We start from the raw sequence: 20,502 nt of genomic DNA on the forward strand, positions 1-20,502 counted from the left end.
TTTCAATGCAGTGGTTACAGCAGTGCTTTGAGATACATTTGTTAATTTGTTGCATGACCGTGCCTTTCACTCGGATACTTTATCTCAAATCTTTGATCCCCATTGAAATGAATGGAAATACCGTTAATCCGTCACTGCAGCTATTTAAAAAAAAATAATAAATCCTGAAAAAAAATGTAGTGTTTGTGTGTGAAAGTGGCACGCTATGTAAGATTGTACTTTTAACTAACTTTAGCTTCTTCTGTTGTGTGCAACCGGGCCACCAGGCAGCAGCATAATACAGTAATATAGACAAAAGAGGCCTTTTAGTCAACTATTGCGACTCAGTAATCTGCAGTAAATCAATTGTTGCAGAGGATAAATAATCCGTCCGAATATTTTTATATTGCCAGACTTCACGTCTATGGCATTTCTCGTTATGTGTTAGCATTAAGATAGCAGATGTGCGGGTTTGAAATACCCAGCATATTCTTTTCATTTGATGTTTAGTTTGACAGTAAACTTCAATTGGGAATCACATTAAAAAACTTAAAGTATCTTTTTTGTAGATTTGATTATTATACCAAACTACATCCTGCTGTGGCGTGAGTTGAATTCAACGGCATCATAAAGTCAAATAAAAAAAAATAATCCGACCGTCATCTCGGATCTCAAAATAAATTGGAGACCGCAAACGGCTCCCGGGCCAAAGTTTGGACACTTGCAAGACAGCAGGTAATAGCAGGTGCGGAGTAATAAAAAAGCTTGTCATCGCCGCGTCACATAACCGCAGTTTAGAATGTGCTCTGGCTTCGTGGAGCTTTTGATGGGTGCGCGTTAGTTGAAATATTGCTTCAACGCAGAAGTTCTTTCCGTCAGAGGTTAAGCTTTACTGGGAATAATGTGCTTTTTTTTTTTTTTTTTTTTTTTAAACTCCCATAATTCTGTAGCATAGAGAAGTAAAGACAAGGACAGCATGATTGAAAACTGCCTCGGCCCTTCTCAAATGATCCCCGCAGCCCCCCCCCCACACACCCCAGCCCAGAAAAGAAAAGACTCCCTTTTTCCTCCAGAGTATGTAGGAGGTGGATTTGCAGAGAAAAGTTGGGCCTCAGGAGAAGAAAGGTGTACTCCCCCCCCCCCCCCCATCCCTTCTTCTTTTCTCCCGGGGCTCCCGAATGTAAAGGCTTAACGATAAAACTTCGTTTCAAGTCAACAAAGCTTGATGCGGTCATTTCAGACATTAGACTGAGATGTTCATTTCAGATCGCTTTTATGACTTCATTTTTTTTCAATGCGAGGATTGATTGGCTCTTGGTAGTTAGCGTATGATATGAGCAAAAAAAAAAAGGAATGTATGCCAAGGCTGGAGGAGAAAAAAAAAAATACTAAATTACCTCGCTCACTTGGGCTGGCATCCAATTATCAATAAATTATTCTCCCGTACCGGAGCGGCAGCGACGAGATTATATTCATTCTTGAAATGTTTTCTGCTCCTAATTAAAATCCACACTGTTATTGATCGTGTTGATTTTTATGTCCCGAGATTTGCATAATCTATTAAAGATGAATGATTAATGAATAGCTGAAGTTTGTCTTCCAAGGTTGCAGTAGCGATAGCGTTCTCGGTTTACCTGAAAACTGTAAGTGGAAGCGATGGTCTGTAAGGAAAGTGGCATTTCCCCCTGCACTTTGTACACATGCAGAGCAATTTAATCAAAGAATTTATTACAATGTACAAAAAAAGCAAAATATGCCATTTTCATTGTCCAATATTATATTTGCAGTGTATTGCCTGTGCAGTTTGTCCACCATTATTGGTTGATTGTGTGCACTGGACTCCCCGAGTTGGTCACTGTCGATATTTGCGGGATGGTGATCACGTTGCGGCTACAATTTGACCGGTACCAGTACAAACTTTTTTTTTTTAGCGTGGAGGCGGGTTTGAGAAAGTTGCAGTGTGCTAGAAGGTCCGTCTCCGTGACTCGTGGGGTGATGACCTCTCGCACTTCCCAGAGTTCATTGCGATTAGACTTGCCTCGCTAGCTTCAACTTGGATTAGTCATAAAATATTCATACCAGCGGCAACGGGACCACGGTCCCAATGGCTATGAACAACTTCAGAAAAGTGAAGGGAATCTCCATTTTCGGCGACAAAATATTCTCCCCGTTAATGCGAGGTGTGCTCATGAGAACTTAAAACCTTCTGGAAATTGTAGAACTAAGCATTTGTTTGTATTTATCTGGAGTGCAGAAATGGTTTAGGATCACTGATCTAAAGGTTGAGTTTCAGTCCAAATTATGACTGTAGTTTTATGAGAGCACATTGATAGGTGGCTGGAGAAGTCCAAAGGAGAAGCCTCGATACAACCTTTACCGAAAATGACTGTGAACTGATCAGTTCTTGGGTAGAGCATGAGCTCGTAATTAATGCTTGGTCTTTGGCTCTTAAACCACAGCAGTTTAGAAACGCTTAACTGAAGTAAAAGTGCATTTTTCTGGAGTGCCGACTTTCGCTGAGAGGTGGGGTACATCTCGAAAAACAGTAAACGCTACAAATCCCGTCGAGCTCGTTTGAGAATGTTCTCGAAAACTCAGCAAGACTGATGACATTTTGTATTTTCTATTTGTGTGTCTGATGAATCGGTTTTACAAACTTCACACCAATGTTGAAGTAGATGTGTAAAAAAAAAAAAAAAAAAAATCTGACTTCCAGATGGTTTTGTCTGATAGTCCAATCATTTTTGGGGGGCATCACCTGTTATTCTCTGCCGGGGTGGCAAGCATCCATCTAACCTGCAGAGAAATCAAGTGGCTGACGGCTTGTCTCAGCTCAGGCGCGACTCTGATGAATGTTTATATCGCCCCCCACAACTGCACATTAACCTTTAAATACGCTGCTCACGATGAACTACGTAAACCCTGTAAATGAAGAATTTCAATTTTGTGTTCTTGCTCTAATATGCTCCTAGGTAGAGAGTATTCTCCCGGTTTCTGGTTTGTGTTTTTAGCGATTGTTTTTATTGGGATTTTAGAGTATTTTCACTGACTGTAATGCCATCACGTGTGGGCAAAAGAGAGCCACCGTCAAGAATGCAGTTTTCAGCCATTTATTAGTGTGAAACACAAACGGCTCACGCCAGACCGACAGGTCCCGCCTTTTAAAGGTACATGTATGCATACACATTAAACTGGGTACCAGTGTGTGTGCAAATATGTATATCTTTAAGTTGATAGGGTCTCGCACTACAGCAGATTTTCTGCACTATATTTTGAAAAGCAAACGCTCACCTAACATAACATATGTAGACTTTAGGCTGCGTACAGTATGTAGGAACCAACTAACTTCAGACACGGTCTTTGAAGACGGTGGGGAAAAGCCAGAAAGTGGTTTGGTTCTCCAAAGTTCCTTGGAGTGTGTTTAAGGATGAAATGCTCACTTGAGAGAAGACTACTGCAGCTACGTTGTGAACGCATCACTCACAAGGCTGCTGTAGGTTCTTAACAGTCCATTTCTACGCTTGATGAGGTCTGTGCGCGAAGCGTCAGTTGCGCGGTCGAGACATGCTGGAGAACTCTATAGCACCACCGGTCTATTCGAGATGCGTTTGTTGAGGGGAAGCGTCCCAAAGGACCCCGAGTTTATCTTCCACCTCCATCATCAGGGCCTGTGATTTGACAGGCTCCCTTTACCCGGGGCTCAGCCTCATCTCCAGGACAATAAGCAACACCGTGTCTGATTAGTTTCAGAGTTCACTGATCTCGAACGAAGCGTTGCTATCGGTAAGTTGTTTGACAACGGTTGGTCGGGTGTTGAGAAAACAGAAGACCGCGGGTGTGCGCGTGGGGATGTTTGAGATATCCCCAGCTCGGCAACCTTCGTCAAAACTGTATGTCTGCTCCGCGACTTCCATATTTCAGGGCGGCTCTGGATTTCAAGAGCGAGCTGATGATAATGTAACTCAAGGTGAAAGTAACAATGATATCAAACTAGCGAGCGCTAATGGCTAACACGAGCTGTTAAGCGCACAATCCTTGAAATGTGGCGAATTTGAAAGCGTTAAAGAGACATACATAATTAGCGGAAGAGAGGAAAGCGCGTCATTGCAATAATCCTTTCAGCGGACTGCGCTTTCTGGTCGTTTATGTGACAGACTAGGATAGGCCAATTAAATCGGCTTCTGTCTCGTATTCATCTCAACTGCGCAGTAATGATTTGATCGCAAGCACCCAAAAAAAAAAAAAAAAAGGATGCAGTTTCTTTTTGTATGTACAGAATTCACAGCGCTGTTAACAGCTGCACAAAAGGGAGGTGCGAAGAAGGCTAAATGAGATTTGGAAAGCCCACTGTGGGATTCTATGGGAAAGCAGTCAGTTACATTGCCTGATTCTCTGGCATTAGGTTGATAGTGCTGACGGGGCTGCATCGCCTCTTCCATAGAGCGGCCCTTATCTTAATGAGGAATCGCAACACACAGTCTTGTTGTAAAACAACAATGATGCGGGGAAGCAGCTAATGAGCCTATCATGGCGTCGGGAAAGAGCCGCCCCCCTCCCCGCAGGCCCCGGCCGGCCAACAGAGGAGGCTCTGCGGCAGACGCGCAAAGAGTCCGACACAGAGCGTACATTGATTGCATAGGTCGGGGAGGCGAAGTCGGCGGAAATGAAAGACGCCGAGGCTCATCGAGCCAAATGAGATCAAAGCGCGGCGTCGGGATGCTTTCCGCGAGCCAATCGCGCCGTTATTTGTCGGGAGAAACCGGCCGTGAGACGATGCCGGTTGGGCGAGCCCGCCGCCGTTTTACAAATTCATAACTTTCGGGGAAAATGCTTTTCGCCTGTTAGCCGGCTCGATCGTTGCCGCAATGTTTCACCTGCTGTACGTTTTCGCGTGTCATTGGCAGCTGCTGGATGTAAATAAAGAAAATGGCAAAGTGTGCTTGTTCCTATCAGATTGTTTTGACCCAGTAAGATTTGTATAAAAAAATATATATAAATACAGTCAGCAATGGTGCATCATAGTGCATTTGTTGTGGCCTTTTTGTTGTTGTTGTTCGCATGTACTCCCCAACGTTGTTTGGGTTATCTGAGGGTGCTTACTTTATAGTAGTCTGCAAAAACAAATATTTCTAAGATTATTTTTCCTATTTCTAGTCTATGCTCATTTGATTAGACTTACAATAAGAAAGAACTTGTTTTTGGACAATTTTCCCTCGCTTCAAGCTCATTTTTATCTGAAATAATTGGGGGAAAATGTCAGTGGAGGAAGTTATTTTTTAATTCTTATAATTAAAATGACAACAGTCTATGCTTGTTTCCAGTGAAATTACGCCTGAAACAAGTGAAAATTGTCTAAAAAAAAAAAAAAAAGTTACACTTGAGGTGACGACTCTTACTTTAACTAGAATCAGATGAGTGTTGACTAGAAATAACTATTTTTGATATGATTTGGTATGATGAGTTTTTGCACTTACGGATCATAAATGTGAGCGTGAACGATTGGTTGTCTATGTGAGCCTTACGATTGGCTGCCGACCAGCCCAGATAAGATAATCCCTCGCTGATCCCCGTAAAGGAACTTCTCACCTCTCCACATAGTTTTTATAGCACGCGGCATCGTTTGGCCCCTTCACCCCCCCCCCCCCCCCCGCCCATCCCTCCCCAGTCGGGGACTCGTATCTAGCTGGCATCACGTCCCACCGGCGGAGCCTCTCTGTAGACGTCTCCCCTGCCCGTGGCCCTCGCTACAGTCACTTTGCCAGCCAGGAATTTATAGCAGGTACAGCTTTAAGGCCCCATATAACCCGATCCAATTTGCATTCAATTATAATAACTAAGCCATTTATTTTAGATTTATCTGAATCTGCCGAGAAGAAGCACGCGCACACACACACACCAAACTTTCCTGCTTTATTACTTTTGTTTATACAGAAGCAATCGTGCTTCCCGCTCATTACCACTAACTACCCTCTCCCCCAGTTTCACCCTGCTTTTCTACTGGTATGACCTTTCGCTCGTCTCTGGGCTTAACAATGGGCCTCCTGGACCTTCTTGCCTCGTGACGGGCCCAACGTCTGAGGGGGGCGACAGGAGGCCAAATTGGGGAGAAGGTCGGGGTAGGGGGGCTGACGCAGAGGCAGAGGGGCTGATGCTCGGCCCTGCTTTGGACCTGTAGCTCTGTGTCCTGTGTGCCCTCTTCATCAAGCCGGACCTGGTGCTGTCACATTTAATTAGAGGGCTGAATGCGGAGGAGAGATCAGAGACTGCTCTCGGTGGCCTGCTGTCAGTTTTAAAGCCGCTTACAGCGTTGGCTTATTAACGGCCTTGATGAGAAAATGTCATAATTTGAAAGGGGCTCGCTCAAAAAGTCACGTGCGTGATGCCCTGGGATACGCCGATGGCGATCCGCCCATTTGCGTGCTCTCAGTACACAGCGAAGCCGCCCCGTTGCGGGGGGACACTGTCGGTGACAATCCAAAATATACATTCAAGAATATTCGTAAAGCATGTGTGAGGGGTGAAACTCTTTCATCACATGTAAGCTTGTTAAAGTACCCTGTGTTGTAATTATGACAACACACTGTTGAAATGATTTCCTTTGATCCAACTCTGGTTCGAACAGTTCTTCAAATAAGCGTTACAGTGCGTTAGCTTCAAGATGTTTGTCACTCCCAGTTAAAGATCGCTGTTAAACTGAGGCAACTAGCCAAAGACAATCAAACATTGTATGTTCGAACACAGACATGTTCAAACAAACCAAGTAATTCGGTCTAGACAAAAGTCCAGAAGCGTAATGCTAATGCTGACATATAATGTAATATTGGGTAAATGGAAATTCAAATTCCTCTGTATACTGTAGAAACGCCAAATTTGTGATATAGCAGATTGGGAATGATTAACTGCAACATGGTGTATTCAATCTATTCCTTCTCGATGACGACGTAAAACATCACGTCTTGAAATTGACCCCAACCAATTTGCATGGGGTCAAATCGAGGTTAGTAAATTTCAATCTTTGCTGGCACCGTATGTTTGGCCTCACGTCAGCGGAGAGGCCATTTCTTTATTTTAGAATCTGTATGGGTGAAGACATGACTATTGCTGCGGTGATGCGGTGGTGGCCTAAAATGTTAGAAGCTCGGAAAAGAACGGTAACTTCTTGATTTTTCGATTCAACTGATGAATGAAACAGTTTCGTCCTGTGTGGCTTTGCAGGTCGAGACATGGCGAGCACCACCTTACCAGGGTACCCACCTCACGTCCCGCCAACGGGACAAGGCAGCTACCCGACCTCGACACTCGCTGGAATGGTTCCAGGTGAGCGAGGGACACGTCATTACGTGGATGGGATTTACAGGTTGTGACACAAAAGCAAAAGCAAAAAAAAAAAAAAAAAAAAGCCTCCGAACACGTTCACTAATGTGAAACCAGAGCCCCGGATTGCGGCGAGCTTGTTACGGCCGTGTTAGATTGCGGTTTGCATCCGCGGACGAGGACATTAGACGAACTCAATAGGCGATCACCACAATCAGCGGCCGTGAGATAGGACAGTTCCTCTCAGTTACACTCCAGCTCCCAGCGCTCATTACCCTCGCCGCGTCCGCACGGCGCGCTCTCACCGGCCCCGTCGAGTCGATAAACAGCGCGTTCGCTCCTCTCTTCGCCTCCCCGGACACCCCCCGGGGCTGCCGAGCGTATCTCTTTCCCCTCTACTTAACCTGCAGTTCAGGTTCATAGCAAACAGTTAAGGGTCACAACACAGAGGCGTGGAGGGCCTGTAAATATTTAAATCACTATCTCTCTCAGGGATGAGCTCCGGTTACGCGACAAACAGGGATGCGGATGCGGCACACGACGCCGGCGTGTACATTGTGCTCTCGAAGAACTCAAAAGACCCTTCATCGCTCGGACACCTTCCACATACTCCAATGCAAACGATCAAAGAAAAGCTGGGTTGAGAAAGAACAACAGATTCGCAGAAGCACGATCAGCTATCAATTCCAGGAAAAGAAGGACGCGAGTTTCCGCCAAGCAGTTCAGTTCAGTTTGGTACAGTTTTGACTGTAAAAAGTACCGAAACTATCGGACGGGAACTGTCAAAATTGGGACTAGCTCTTGATTGGGGATGCCAATTGGTGTGGTAGCTCTCCCACACCGATGCACACGTCTGGAATGAAGTATATGGCGTGGTGAAAGTGGGCCAAATTCAGTGTAGTCTATGTTCATGTTATAGAAACTTGTGGACCAAGGATAAAACTATGGAAAGACTCAAATTTTGGAGAACTGCTTCAGAGAAAGACCGTCTTCATTTTACAGCAAGAATTTAGAAGTTCGACTGGTCCTAAACCAAGGACAAAGAACACTAAAGATCGGAATCTGATAGTAAGTTTCTTTCGGCTTGTCGCGTTGGTGGTCGCCACAGCGTGACATCTCAGATGAACGCTCATATTTGTTTGGCACAGTTTTCACGTCGAATGCCCTTCCTGACGCAACCCCTCTTGGGGAGTCGGGATCGGAATCTAATAAAAACTCCTTAAAAAAGTGTTCCCGATTGACAATCAACAAAACGTCTCGCAGCGTTTTACGCTGACAATCAGCGACCCAAATAAAACTGACGAGTTTTGGGTTCCAAGTCCTATATCTGGGAAAACCTTGCCTTTGGGAGTAATTGATGTACACTTTCATTTAAAAGTTTGGACAGTTTCACATTCAATAGCACTAGCGAGCGTGGAGAGGGGGTTAGAGACGCGGGTGGCGGGGGGTGTTTCGGGGGGGGGTGGGGGGGGGGTTTGGTGTTAAGATCTAACCTGCTCGAGAGCCTGAAAAAAACGGCAAATGCAGTTTCTGCTGTTTATTGAAGGGCAAATCAGTCACGCGAGGAGCATGGAACAAACAAATTAAAGTCATAACGGGACAAATGGAACTTTTGTGATATTTGCACGATCATTTTCTGAATGTTTCTTCCCACCGGTGTGTTGTTCTATAGGAGGGGACTTTTCTGGAAACCCTTATTCTCATCCGCAGTACACTACTTATAACGAAGCATGGCGGTTCAGCAATCCAGCATTACTAAGTAAGTGACTCTTGTATAGCGTGTAGGTAATATATTTAGAGTCATAGATTACAAAAGCAAGTCTGATCTGGATACGATGGTGGTTTCCAACGGCTCGTTCTTCTTCTGTTAACTTCCAGGTTCCCCTTATTATTATAGTGCCGCATCCCGTGGCTCCGCACCTCCCACCGCTGCCGCTGCCTACGACCGCCACTAGTTACCATGGAGACCAGCTCAAACTGCAGGGCCGCGGCTTCGGCCTCCGTATTGTCCCCGTCTGAGAAAACGCTGAGGTCAAAGGGAATTGCGAGGGGGAGAACCTAACGGAAAAGCCGCCGGGTCACGCGGACTAGAGGAAGGATCGGCGAGGTTGGACGCCGATGCGTCAGCGTTACACACTTGGGGCCGTACGAGTCACCGCAACCATCGCGGCCTCACTGCCCCACAGAACCCCACCCACCCAACCACCACCCGGAACATTTCCAGAATCATTTTGAAGAGATTATATAAATATATATATATATATATATATTATGAAATATAAATTCAAGACGTGTGACGATTCCATGTGGAAAAAAAACAAAACATCTTGTGGGATTTTATTTTGCCTCTTAGTTGCTGTTGTTGGTCTTTTATTCACACCATCCTCACGTTGCTTTTCCATCATGAAGTGCAGTATTTTTCAGCTCTTAAAGTCCCTGTAACGTGAATTCCGACTTGTAGTAAATGCATTACACAGCAATTTTCACTATTTCCGTTTTCCTGATTTCTGACACACCTCGGCGTCCCGCATGAGTCCACCCCTCACCCACCAGATAACAGCCGAACCACCTATGTTCATTTGAGTGGCTACCTAGCGCAGCCACGAGTAACTTAGTTACGACTACTGGGCCCATTTTTACCACTAGAACCCGCTAGCTAGCTGTGCCTACGCCGCAAAAATGCGTCTTCTCTGGATGCCACAATTAATGGAACAGTTTAGTGGATTATGAAAATTCCCAGGAGGTGACACCAGGATGAGCCCACTGCCCACCATCTGGAAAGGGGAAGGGGAAGGACCCCGGTTCACTCATGATCGGGGGCGCTGGTGGCTAGCACCTCTCATGGAAGACCCTGCGACGACCCAGTGGGATGCATTCTAGTCACTGATGCTATTTTTGCAGCGCAAACATATAGAGATGCGAAGGCAAACTAGCATCAATTTTTCAGGTCGTAGTCGCGGTATTTGGATTGGAGAATTTCAAAGTTCAGTTCATAGTCAAATGTGGCAGGGTTGTTAACAACACTCCTTTGTGGTGTCTTTGTTTTTCACTTCAAAAAGACATTAATAAGAGACAAATGGTTTAATAGCTTGACGGTAAAGCGGATTCCGTTGCAAAGACGTTAATTATCATCCTGGCTGTGTGTCGTAGAGACGTCCCGACTCTGTTGCTTCTAAAGGATTCCCCATTTTCTGAGCCCACAAAAAAAAAAAAAAAAAACGGCAGCGTCATGTAGCGAAGAATCAGATGTAAATTGTTTTTCAAAATACAAATGTCAACTTGGAATTTTTAAATGTTAAATTATTTTTTTCTGTTACAAATGATGTTACCAAGGAAAATGCACCGGTTTTGAGCGTAGTTGTCACACGTTGCTAATATTCCACTCTGTCCGTGAACAACCGATTTGTTTTCTTTTCCAAATTCAGAAAATGGTTTTTTTTTGTTTTTGTTTTTTTTTTTGGGAATCTTTTGAATTTATGGTGTGCATGGACATCAGTAGAACTCAGTGGACTTTGTAAGCCATAGCTCCTTGGCTCCACTAAAAAAAATCCTGTTCACCAACTCGGTCGCACCACTAGATGCCTACAGTTGAGCATACCGACTGTAAATTAGCTTCGACGTATGCCTTATAAAACGATTTGTTCACCTTCACCTACGGCATCGAAGACATACACGCCGCCATTCTTTGCCTCGCATTTAACTCTCGCTGTGGACTGAAAGAAAAACCCTTGTTCCTTTTGTTTGACTATTTTGTGAATGTACTTTTAACTACATTTGCCAAAGACTTAGTTTGATATTTAATATTTTATTTACAGTGTACGTGAGCGTAACGAAGCAGTATTACCTTCGAAAACGAGCAAAACGTGCCGGCGCCGACGACGGACGAGGTGACATCCGGCGACAATTGTGTTCCACTGCTTTGTCGAATGACTTGTGAATATTGTGAAGACAATTCTTTGTAAATACTGTCGCAGTATCACACTATTGAACCGGCTCCCTTTGTAGATAAAACAGACCGATGCATTTTCGTGTGTCTTAATTGTCACGTCGCGCCGTAGCCGACGGCGCAACTGCTGTGTAAAGCGCCGGGGCTACGTGCCGTTTGTAGCAGGCTAACCGCAGAACTGTAGGCTGCCCTTGTTATTTCCCGTCCATGATAATGCCATAACGATGTTTTATGTCACTATGCAACAAGTTCAATGGCTTTTCTGTATCATCTTTTGTTGCCGAGCCTCGAACTAACGCTTCTGTGGGGAAAAGGAGCGCGGTGTCGAAGAATGTTCCTTTCAGCGAGGGTTAGTCCGTGTCAATAAAAAAAAAAAAGACCAAAAAAAAAGAAAAAAAAACCCCCAACAAAAAAAAAAAATAGCAACTCTACTGTTGTCCCGTCGGCCATTTCTAGATGTTGTGATCATTGAGTTCATCCAATTCAGTCAGCTCTCAATGTATAGACGCATCCATCTCATTCCTTCCTACTAGTAAAACTGTACATCCTCCGGTAAACATGACGATGTCGGAGAAACAGACTGCCGCCACCATTTAGTCGGGAATCTTAGCTGTGCTAAGCGGAGCACCTGTGAGGATGTGGCTCTGTTGTAACGATGACGCAGGCGATGTGTCGTGGACATGGAAAAACGAAAAAAGGATTTTTGAGGAGAAAATCTATATGGAAAGCCCTGTGGCCTCAATCATTGCTCTGTTTCACTTCTGTTCCAATTCCTTTTGTGCACATGAGAAATAAATTCTTTTATATGTCACTCGGCGACTCTCGCGTCTCATTGGGCTGAAACTCGTATTCGGATTTCGGGAGGATATGACGCTAGAGCAATGGATGGCTCTTTTTCCCCAATAGAGGAGAAGAAATTGAAAAGGGTAGACGGCAGACGTAGCAAAGGTACTCCTACTCCTTCATAGCATTTTGACGTATCTTTCATGGCCTGCAGAATATTGTTTTTCATTACAATATAAGCACTGAACCTACCAAAGAAAGAGTACGCTCACTAGACTCACAGGCAGAGAAAAAAAAATGTTTTGGGAGCTTTTTCCGTTCTTGAATAATCAGCAGTAGAAAATTGTTCATTTCCCCAAAGATGTGATAATTTCTTGATTTATTTTTCTTTCTTTAAAACAACAAAAACAAGGCGGTGTAAGGGCTTTCGACCACAAAACTATTTGTAGATCTACACCTAAGAAAAGCACCAAGACCTCAACGTCAGTGACTTTTTTTTTTTTTTTTTTTTTTTACATAGAATTTCCCCTTCACTCAATGAACTGCAACATTTTTTCACAACACACACATTGTACTATTTCCCCGACACATACAAAGTTTATCCCGCACTTCTAAATACAGTACAACCTCGGTTGTCGACCACAATCCGTTCCAGAAGGTGGTTCAAGAAGCGATTTGTTTCAAAAACCGAATTGATATTTCCCATTAAAAATGTAGCCACCGAATTCACAATAACAACCCGCGTCGTGGGTCAGCTGGTCGGGCCACGCGCGTTGTGTTATTTCCGAGCTTTGTCCAGGGCTTTCCAGTACGGATTTTCATTCGAAAACCGATTTGTTCGAGAACGGAGATGTTCGAGGACTGAGTATTCGCTGTACTTTTTTAGTATGAGGTGTCTCAACAACAATACAAACTTACCCTTTAATCTTTATCTTCTACTCTAAATTTGTGCAGTTTTGTCATTTGTAGTTCAATGGGAAATATAGCTGCTCAAATTGGGCCTCCATACGTAAACCGTCAACGTGGTCTGATGCGAAAGTACTTTTTGAAAAAGGTCCCGAGAGATTAGCTTGACTGTATGTAAATGTATTGTTATATCAAATCAGTTTTCTCCATTGAAGTTAAACAAATTGCTGTTAATCCGTTCCGGTCCCAAGAAACACAATTGTTTTATGTCTTTTGCAAAAGAGAATGGCACTGAATTGTAACTTGAATAAAGACAATCAAAGAGAATGTAAATAAATCAATTCCACGTGAGGAGCTCCGACTTCCGCTCGGGTTGCGTATTTACAACACTGCTAGCTCAGTGTTAGCATCTGCTCCGTGGTCGTTACGAGTGTTTTTATTTCGTATTCATGTAGTTGACTGCCGAGAAATGTTTCAATCTCAACTTTCAGTAAGACTTGTTTTCATACTCTTGCATTTAGTCCAACTACACATCGTACTAAAACGCCCTCTCGCTGTCCCTTGCAACAAACATCTGCATTTTGGCCTGTTTTACAGCCGCTTCACCCCCCTCCTCTTCTGCTCGATGGCGACGGTGGAACCTTGGGGTGCTGTTGTGCGAATTTCGGACCGACTGACTGGGACAACATAAAATGTGGACCACTTCCCATGAGCCATCGTCACGGAGGATTCTGCATAGACTGATCCTGAGGAAGAATCAGTCATTTTTTGTATCTATAAGCGGCACTTCATCCTATGATATTGAACAATTGTGCGGTTTTAACAGAGAGCGTTGATGCACATTGATGTATCCAGTTTCACTGCGCACAAAGGCTAAAAGCCCCACTCCATTTTTGATTTCCATTTCTCCACATCCTCTGCCTATTGTTTATTTCATGGATCCCCCGTGAAGCATCAAAAGCCGCTATTCCTGTCATCCCCTAACTGTCCGACGTGTTTGTCATTCAGCCCTTGTTAAAAACTAGAAACACCCACTGCGAAACACACAAATGCACACCGACGCTTGCGCTTCTCCCAGCTGAGAATTCCCAGTGGTGAAATTATTCCATTTAGATGGGAACTTTTTGTCACTGGCCTGTCTAAATTGGCATATCTGGCTCTCTCGTCGAAACCAATAAACTGTGAACCCCGGATGCATCTGTCAGTCAAGCTCATCTTTACTTTGGCGGGCCAGATGACAACAACGGCCGAGAGGCGCGCAGCCGGCAGAATTGGGCCGCGCTGATTGGCTCTCATCAGTTCGGCATTACGGAAAGCACCTGTCATCCTCGGGCCTCCTCAAACCCGATCACGGAGGCCCCTGCCGGAGGGGCCGGAAGGGCTCGCATAAGATTTACTGAAACACTTCACCCTCATTGTCAACTTGGCTCCCCGAGACCCTACAGCGAGGCCTCTTTGCCGTGATTCATGTCTGTCACTGGTAATATATGCAGTACGCCGGACGGAATAAGACCGTCCTAAAGGGATACGAGACGTACGCCACGGCAGTCCCTTGTAAAGTCAGTTGGACGGACGTGAATGATTCATTCGGTACACTCTCGTAATCTGTCAAGAAAAGGCTTTACAGAGACGACGACGGATCCCTTTTGACGGACAATCTCGGGCATGTTCACCAACAGAATATTACGGTACACAGCAGTGCGGAATACAAGCACAATAGGAAACATACCGATTAAAATATATTCCTTTGTAGCCTTTTTACAAAGGAGCGATCCCCGTGCAAAATTGTGCTCTGTGACAAAATATGTACTTAACCAATCAAAAAAGTAGGCGCTCTACTTTCACCGGAAAAAAAGTGAAGTTTTTTTGTTTTCTTTCGTTCTTTGTCAATGAAGACGGACGGGTTGGTGTCACCAAATAGTGGAGAAAACGTGAAAAGGAGACGTGTCGAGCAAAAAACAGCGACTTGACGCGAGTATTTGCAGCTTTTGTGATGCCTTAAACTACAATTCAAATAAAACTAAAAAGAGAATGGACTCCAACATAATCATTTATTCACGGATGAAAGGCGCCTGGCTCGGGTTGCATGCCCGTGAACGTTCACGCCGTGAACAAAGTCATCTTTTCTCCCCATCATGACAAAACCTTTCCACTACATACTGAGAAACAAACTCGGTTTCTACCATAAATATAAATAGCACATCCTGTTCAACTATGAGATTCCGTAACGTGTCTCCAACTTCCAACAAGTTGGCATTTCGCTCAGTCATAATGGCGCCATCTACAGGGCTCTGTTAGTTTTACAGTTTCATAGACTAGCTAGACAAGACACTTTCTCGCGCCGACCCGTTGAAAAACATCCTTGACGAGGATATTCATTGGTGGGAGTCAATAACTCGGGCGTAAATTGCTCAACAATTCGTCGTTCATTATTTGTCTTGGATCTCATCTGTATATAATACTGCTGTCGGTAGGCGGCACGGTGGATCAGCTGGGAAAGCGTTGGGCTCACAGTTCTCATGTCACGGGTTCCATCCCACCTGTGTGGAGTTTGCAGGTATTCCCTGTCTGTGCTTGCGTGGGTTTTCTCCGGGCACTCCGGTTTCCTGCCGCATCCCAAAAACACGCAACATTAAATGGCCACTCTCAATTGCAGATAGGTGTGATTGTGAGTGCGGCTTTTTGTCTCCATGTGCCCTGCGATTGGCTGGCGACTAGTTCAGGGTGTACCCCGCCTCCTGCCCGTTGACAGCTGGTACAGGCTCCAGCACTTTCTGCAACCTTTGTGAGGTTAAGCGGCTAAGACGACGGATGGATGGACTGCTGTCGGTAAGTTTTTATAGTTGCTAAATTTGCTCTTAATTTACGACACACAAAACTACGTTTTATTTGCATGTTGTTAATATTTTATTGTAAAATAAAATACTCCAAGGGGGCATTTTTCCTGTTAAAATGGTTACACACATTTTTGGGGTTTTTTGGTCTCATTTTTGTGGGGGTGGATGAAACAGATTAATGGCCTTCCCCTTCCTTTGAGATGGGGTTAGTGCCTTGAGTTACAAGCGTGGTCACACAAATAAATGTCGCAAGGCACAACAGTACTTGGTTGCTTCTCATCGCCTCAGCTCGAAAGGTTACTTGCGACTGCCAATTCATCAAGAAAATAAAAGAAAAATACTTAGAACGACTAATGCGTAAGAATTGAGCGCAATGAGCGTCATCACCCGTAAACATCCACAGCAAGGAGCGGAGGCGTCACGTTGCTTCGGGACGAGCGTCGGCGGTGAAGTGACGTCCCGTCATCTCGCTGCACGGGAGCCTGTCATCGGCCTCATCATGTGGCTGTCATAGTTGACGTCGGCCGGGGGAGAGGCTAACGCCGCCGTGTCAATCAGTGAGCCCTCATTAGAAGTGGCTTTAATTAGTGGCGGCGGTATTGTTGCAAAAGATGCCTTCGTTAGCTCTGTTAATCCCCAAATGGATTGGCGGGTCGAGGGAAGAGGCGACAGAGGAGTGTTGCAGTACAATGAAGTGCCTCAGTGTGTGTCGCTTGCTGAAATGAAAGCCGATTTTGTTGCTTCTTTTTTTGGTCAAGTAAAAAAGTAGACTAATGAGAGCCGATACCGGAGCCTTTGACTTAAAAAAAAAAAAAAATTAAGGTTTTGATGTAAGAATACAAATGTTTGTTTTTTTTTTTATGTACTGACATAGGAAAGGAAAACTTACCGTAAGTGTGAAATAAATAATATACAAATATATTTAAAATATATATTGACATTCCTAAAGGATTTAAATGATTATATTCATGGAAGTATCATATTTTATGAAGCAGGGAACAGGCGCCAACTGTGATTTTTCCAGTATTCAAACTAGTTTAAATCAGTGATTCCCAAACAGTGTGCCGGGGTACATTAGTGTGCCGTGGGAAGTTATCCAATTTTATGTAATTGCTAAAAAAAATATATATATATATTTATTTCCAAGAAATAATATATCTTTATTCAGCTATTCATGTCAATGAGGCACAATGACAGACAGAACAAGAAAATATTAGATGGCAGGAAGTACATACGGTCATTGCTCGATCCATTTTTGGTGACATTTACTTTTGTCGGTGTGCCGTGGGATTTTTTCCATTTTAGAATTTGTGCCTTGGCTCTATAAAGGTTGGAAATCACTGGTTTCAATTCATCTTTTTAAATTGTATCTATTAAATGAGTGTTTGTTTGTTGTTGTTTTTTTTCAGCACTCTTCCTCAAATTGACTCTTTGCATCCGAGCCAAAATAAGAATGATTTGTGTGGCCGTAAATACGATTCATCATCTGAAAATATGATTATTTCCCTGCCGTCCGAAGTCCAGGCTGACGACGGCGACGCTGACAGGATGATGATTATGGGGTTATTTTCACTGTCGGCGGGCCAGACCATCCAGGCGACAAGAACATGACTTTGTGATGTTTGTAATGAGTGAGCATTGATTGATTCAACGCAGCCCGAGGAGATTTTTTTTTTTTTTTTCCTTCCTCCGCCATGTTCATACTCCGTGGATGTTCGGGGCCGCGTGTGCACCCCCCCACCCCCACCGACTCCCCACCCCACCCCTCGAACTGCAGCACATATCGCAATTAGAATAATGAGCAGTCGGAACGGCTATGTGCTGCGTAGACGTGCAGTTGGTTGTTTCTCGACCGGCCCCCAACTATGTGCGATAATACTGCCCCCACCCCCCGTCCCTGTTGGATCAGTCAGCAGCGAGGCACGGTTTCTCTTCAGGAGCTAAATTATCAATTTCAAAATGCCAATTTTCGACAGTTTGTGTAGTTAACTACTAAAAAAAAAAAACGCCAGGCTTACTATCGGCCTAGAAAAGGGCAGAAGAGCTCGCTGCCGGGCGAAAGATTGTGTGGGCGATAAACTGCAGCTTGGAAAGGAAGTATGCAAGGAAACAAAAGGACAAAAGTGTTCGAATGAGGGCACCGTGGACCAGCATGTGTGATATTTTCCTGAAATTATTGTTCTTTTGAAAACTATCAGCATAGCATAGAGTTATTGTATTCAGTGTTTGTGTGGAGATGGGGAAAACCGCATTTTTGCGACCACCATTGTAACGGCACGTTTTCATTGAGGTATCACGTGGGGAATGAAAAGCAACACTCGCCAATGCACTTTTCGAATTGGGAGAACAGTAAAACATGTCTTAAACTCTCACGCAGGAGCTGCTGTCAGCCACAGCTCACACCTGGACACTCGCACGCAGAGTCGCCAACGTCACAGGCCAACCCGCCAGGCAACACTTTTTGTGGACTTTCAAAATTGTTTTTGGAGCAAATCTAGCACGTGATTGCTTCAAACTATTTGAGATGGTCACTTCTATACTGCAGATTTTCACCGGTCTGAAGCGTATTCCCCACGATAAACAGAGGTTCTCTCAATTTGAAACATTTTTTGTCTCATGATATTATCACACTATGTATTAAACTTATGACAGGTGGTTAAAAAAATACATCCATGTTTTATCTCTATCAGGCTTTGTTTTTTTTTTTTTTTACTCACCCCCCCCCCTAACTTCCAGCAGGTACGTAAGATTAAAATGTTCTTCTTTTCTTCTTAAATCTGAACATTGCCTCTTAAAATCTTATTTTTCCAACTGAAAAACTACCCAGCTACAGCCTGTCAGCCCATCTCCTTCTACAAAGTGCAAATTAACTCTCTTGAGCGTCAACGTCATGCAATTATACAAAAACAAGTTAGATGAAACTGTATTTTGGATTATTTGTCAGATGTCTTGAACTTGTATGCATGATTACGTGTAATCCTTTCATTGTCTTTTAATTTTTTGGGAGCGCATATGGCGGTCAGGGAGGCACCAACAATGTCCAAATTTTGAAGAAAAGTTTGGCTGCTGTAAATGACGCCAAATTTTTAACATCGTGCACGTAAGAATCAGGAACAAAGGCATCATTATTTTCCAGGAAGTCATCTTATGTTGCTTTTCTAGGCTTCTGATTAAAAAATATATATACCATAATTCCCGGCATACAGAGTGCACTTGGTTATAAGGCTCACCCAGTATATTTGTAATGGAAATACCATTTGGTACAGACATTCGTCGCTGTGTAAAAGCTGCAAGTGCCCACATTGAAACCTACATTGAAACAAGATATTTGCAAAGACAAGACAGTTCACAGAGCTTAACGCAAGCACCGCCGCACTAATGCTAACGCTCGTGCCACGCTAATACTACGCGCTAACAGGGTTAAAAAAAAAAAACGGTAAAAATCACTGAGACATGGTAGTTACACGCTAGCGCAGCGCTATCAGGGCCGGACCGGTAAAAGTCACTTCCTCGGCACATATATTCCACCGGTCTCACTCTTACCTTTTCCCCTCAAGCACCCCCTTGTGGCCGTTAGGAAAAAAATGCACAAATTAGCCGCATCACCACATAAACCGCAGGGTTGAAAGCGTGTGAAAAAAGTCATGGCTAATAAGCTGGAAATTACGGTAGACGGGGAAATGTTTAAACGTTGTTGTGGTTGGACGTGAACATTTTAAAATGACAATTAGAGAGATTTACTATAAAAAAAAAAAAAAACTTGAAACATCTCAATGTGGAAGTTTTTAAAAATCCAAGGAGTTGTTATTGTTTAAAGACCGAGCAATACACAGCAGAAAATGATGCCCTTGCTGAACTTTCACTGTGACAAGCAGAAACTTTACTTCTGTAACTCAAAATACAAACTTAAATAACTCTGGGTGAGTTGAGTATTTTCAACAACAAAACAAATGAACTTTTGCATACGAGCACAGCATGGCAGTTACCAGTCCTCCTGACTTTTTTTGTCTGTGCGTAAATGGTGACCGTGATCAAAATATTTGTCTGTATTGTAGGACTTATCATAAAATAATGAAAAAAAAAAAAAAAAAAACAATAATAATGACTGAGAGGCTTAGATGGGGGGCTGAACTCCGAGGGCGGTTTTGTTTGACTCTTTTTGGTCAAACTGCAACAAGAGCATCCAGGCCTGCACAGACTGAAAAATGGATGAGTCAAAGAGGCCACAATCACCAACCCCCACCACCTCCGACGAGCTCCCCGTGCCGCCTCACCCCACCCCCCCCCTTCCCACACACACACACACACACACACTTTCCCCAACGCCGCTACCCCCACCCCCAACACCCAGTCACTGTCAGGCCAAACACATGATGAATTGCCCTGTCAACAGAATTCATTCAGGGACCAATTAATTCAGCAGAAATGAACTAGAGCCATCAGTCGCTGAAAAACTCAGTGCAAAGAGAGCAAAGTAGCCCCACTTCACAAAACGAGGAAGCGAGGGAAAAGGGGAGAGAGGGAGAAGAAGAAGGGAGAGGGGGAAAAAAAAAAAAAAAAAAAGCGCAAACGGGGTGAGAGGCTGGAGAGAGCCGAGGAGAACGAGAGGGCAAAGCAGAAGAGGGGAAGAGAGAGAGAGAGAGAGAGGGAGAAAGAGATGGGGAGCGAGAGCGTGCTGGAAGTTAGTCTGACAGAAATTGGTCATTTAATGCTTTAGCGCACTGGAGACAGCCCCTG

The 20,502-nt window shown here is 44.1% G+C and overlaps 2 protein-coding genes across 3 annotated transcripts in view; one reads left to right on the forward strand and one right to left on the reverse strand.

Moving 5' to 3' along the window:
* Positions 1–11,980, forward strand: part of pax2a (paired box 2a) — a 37,436-nt gene extending 25,456 nt beyond the window's left edge. Inside the window, exons 8-10 of the mRNA XM_061837739.1 lie at positions 7,195–7,296; positions 8,966–9,052; positions 9,172–11,980. Coding sequence (XP_061693723.1) covers positions 7,195–7,296; positions 8,966–9,052; positions 9,172–9,248 — 266 coding nt within the window. The 3' untranslated portion in view covers positions 9,249–11,980. The remainder of the gene's footprint in view (positions 1–7,194; positions 7,297–8,965; positions 9,053–9,171) is intronic.
* cdhr1a (cadherin-related family member 1a) overlaps positions 1–20,502 on the reverse strand; it is a 287,197-nt gene that overhangs the window by 213,646 nt on the left and 53,049 nt on the right. The window lies entirely within an intron of this gene.

The sequence above is a fragment of the Syngnathoides biaculeatus genome, chromosome 12, assembly GCF_019802595.1.
Source record: "Syngnathoides biaculeatus isolate LvHL_M chromosome 12, ASM1980259v1, whole genome shotgun sequence".
NCBI lineage: Eukaryota > Metazoa > Chordata > Actinopteri > Syngnathiformes > Syngnathidae > Syngnathoides > Syngnathoides biaculeatus.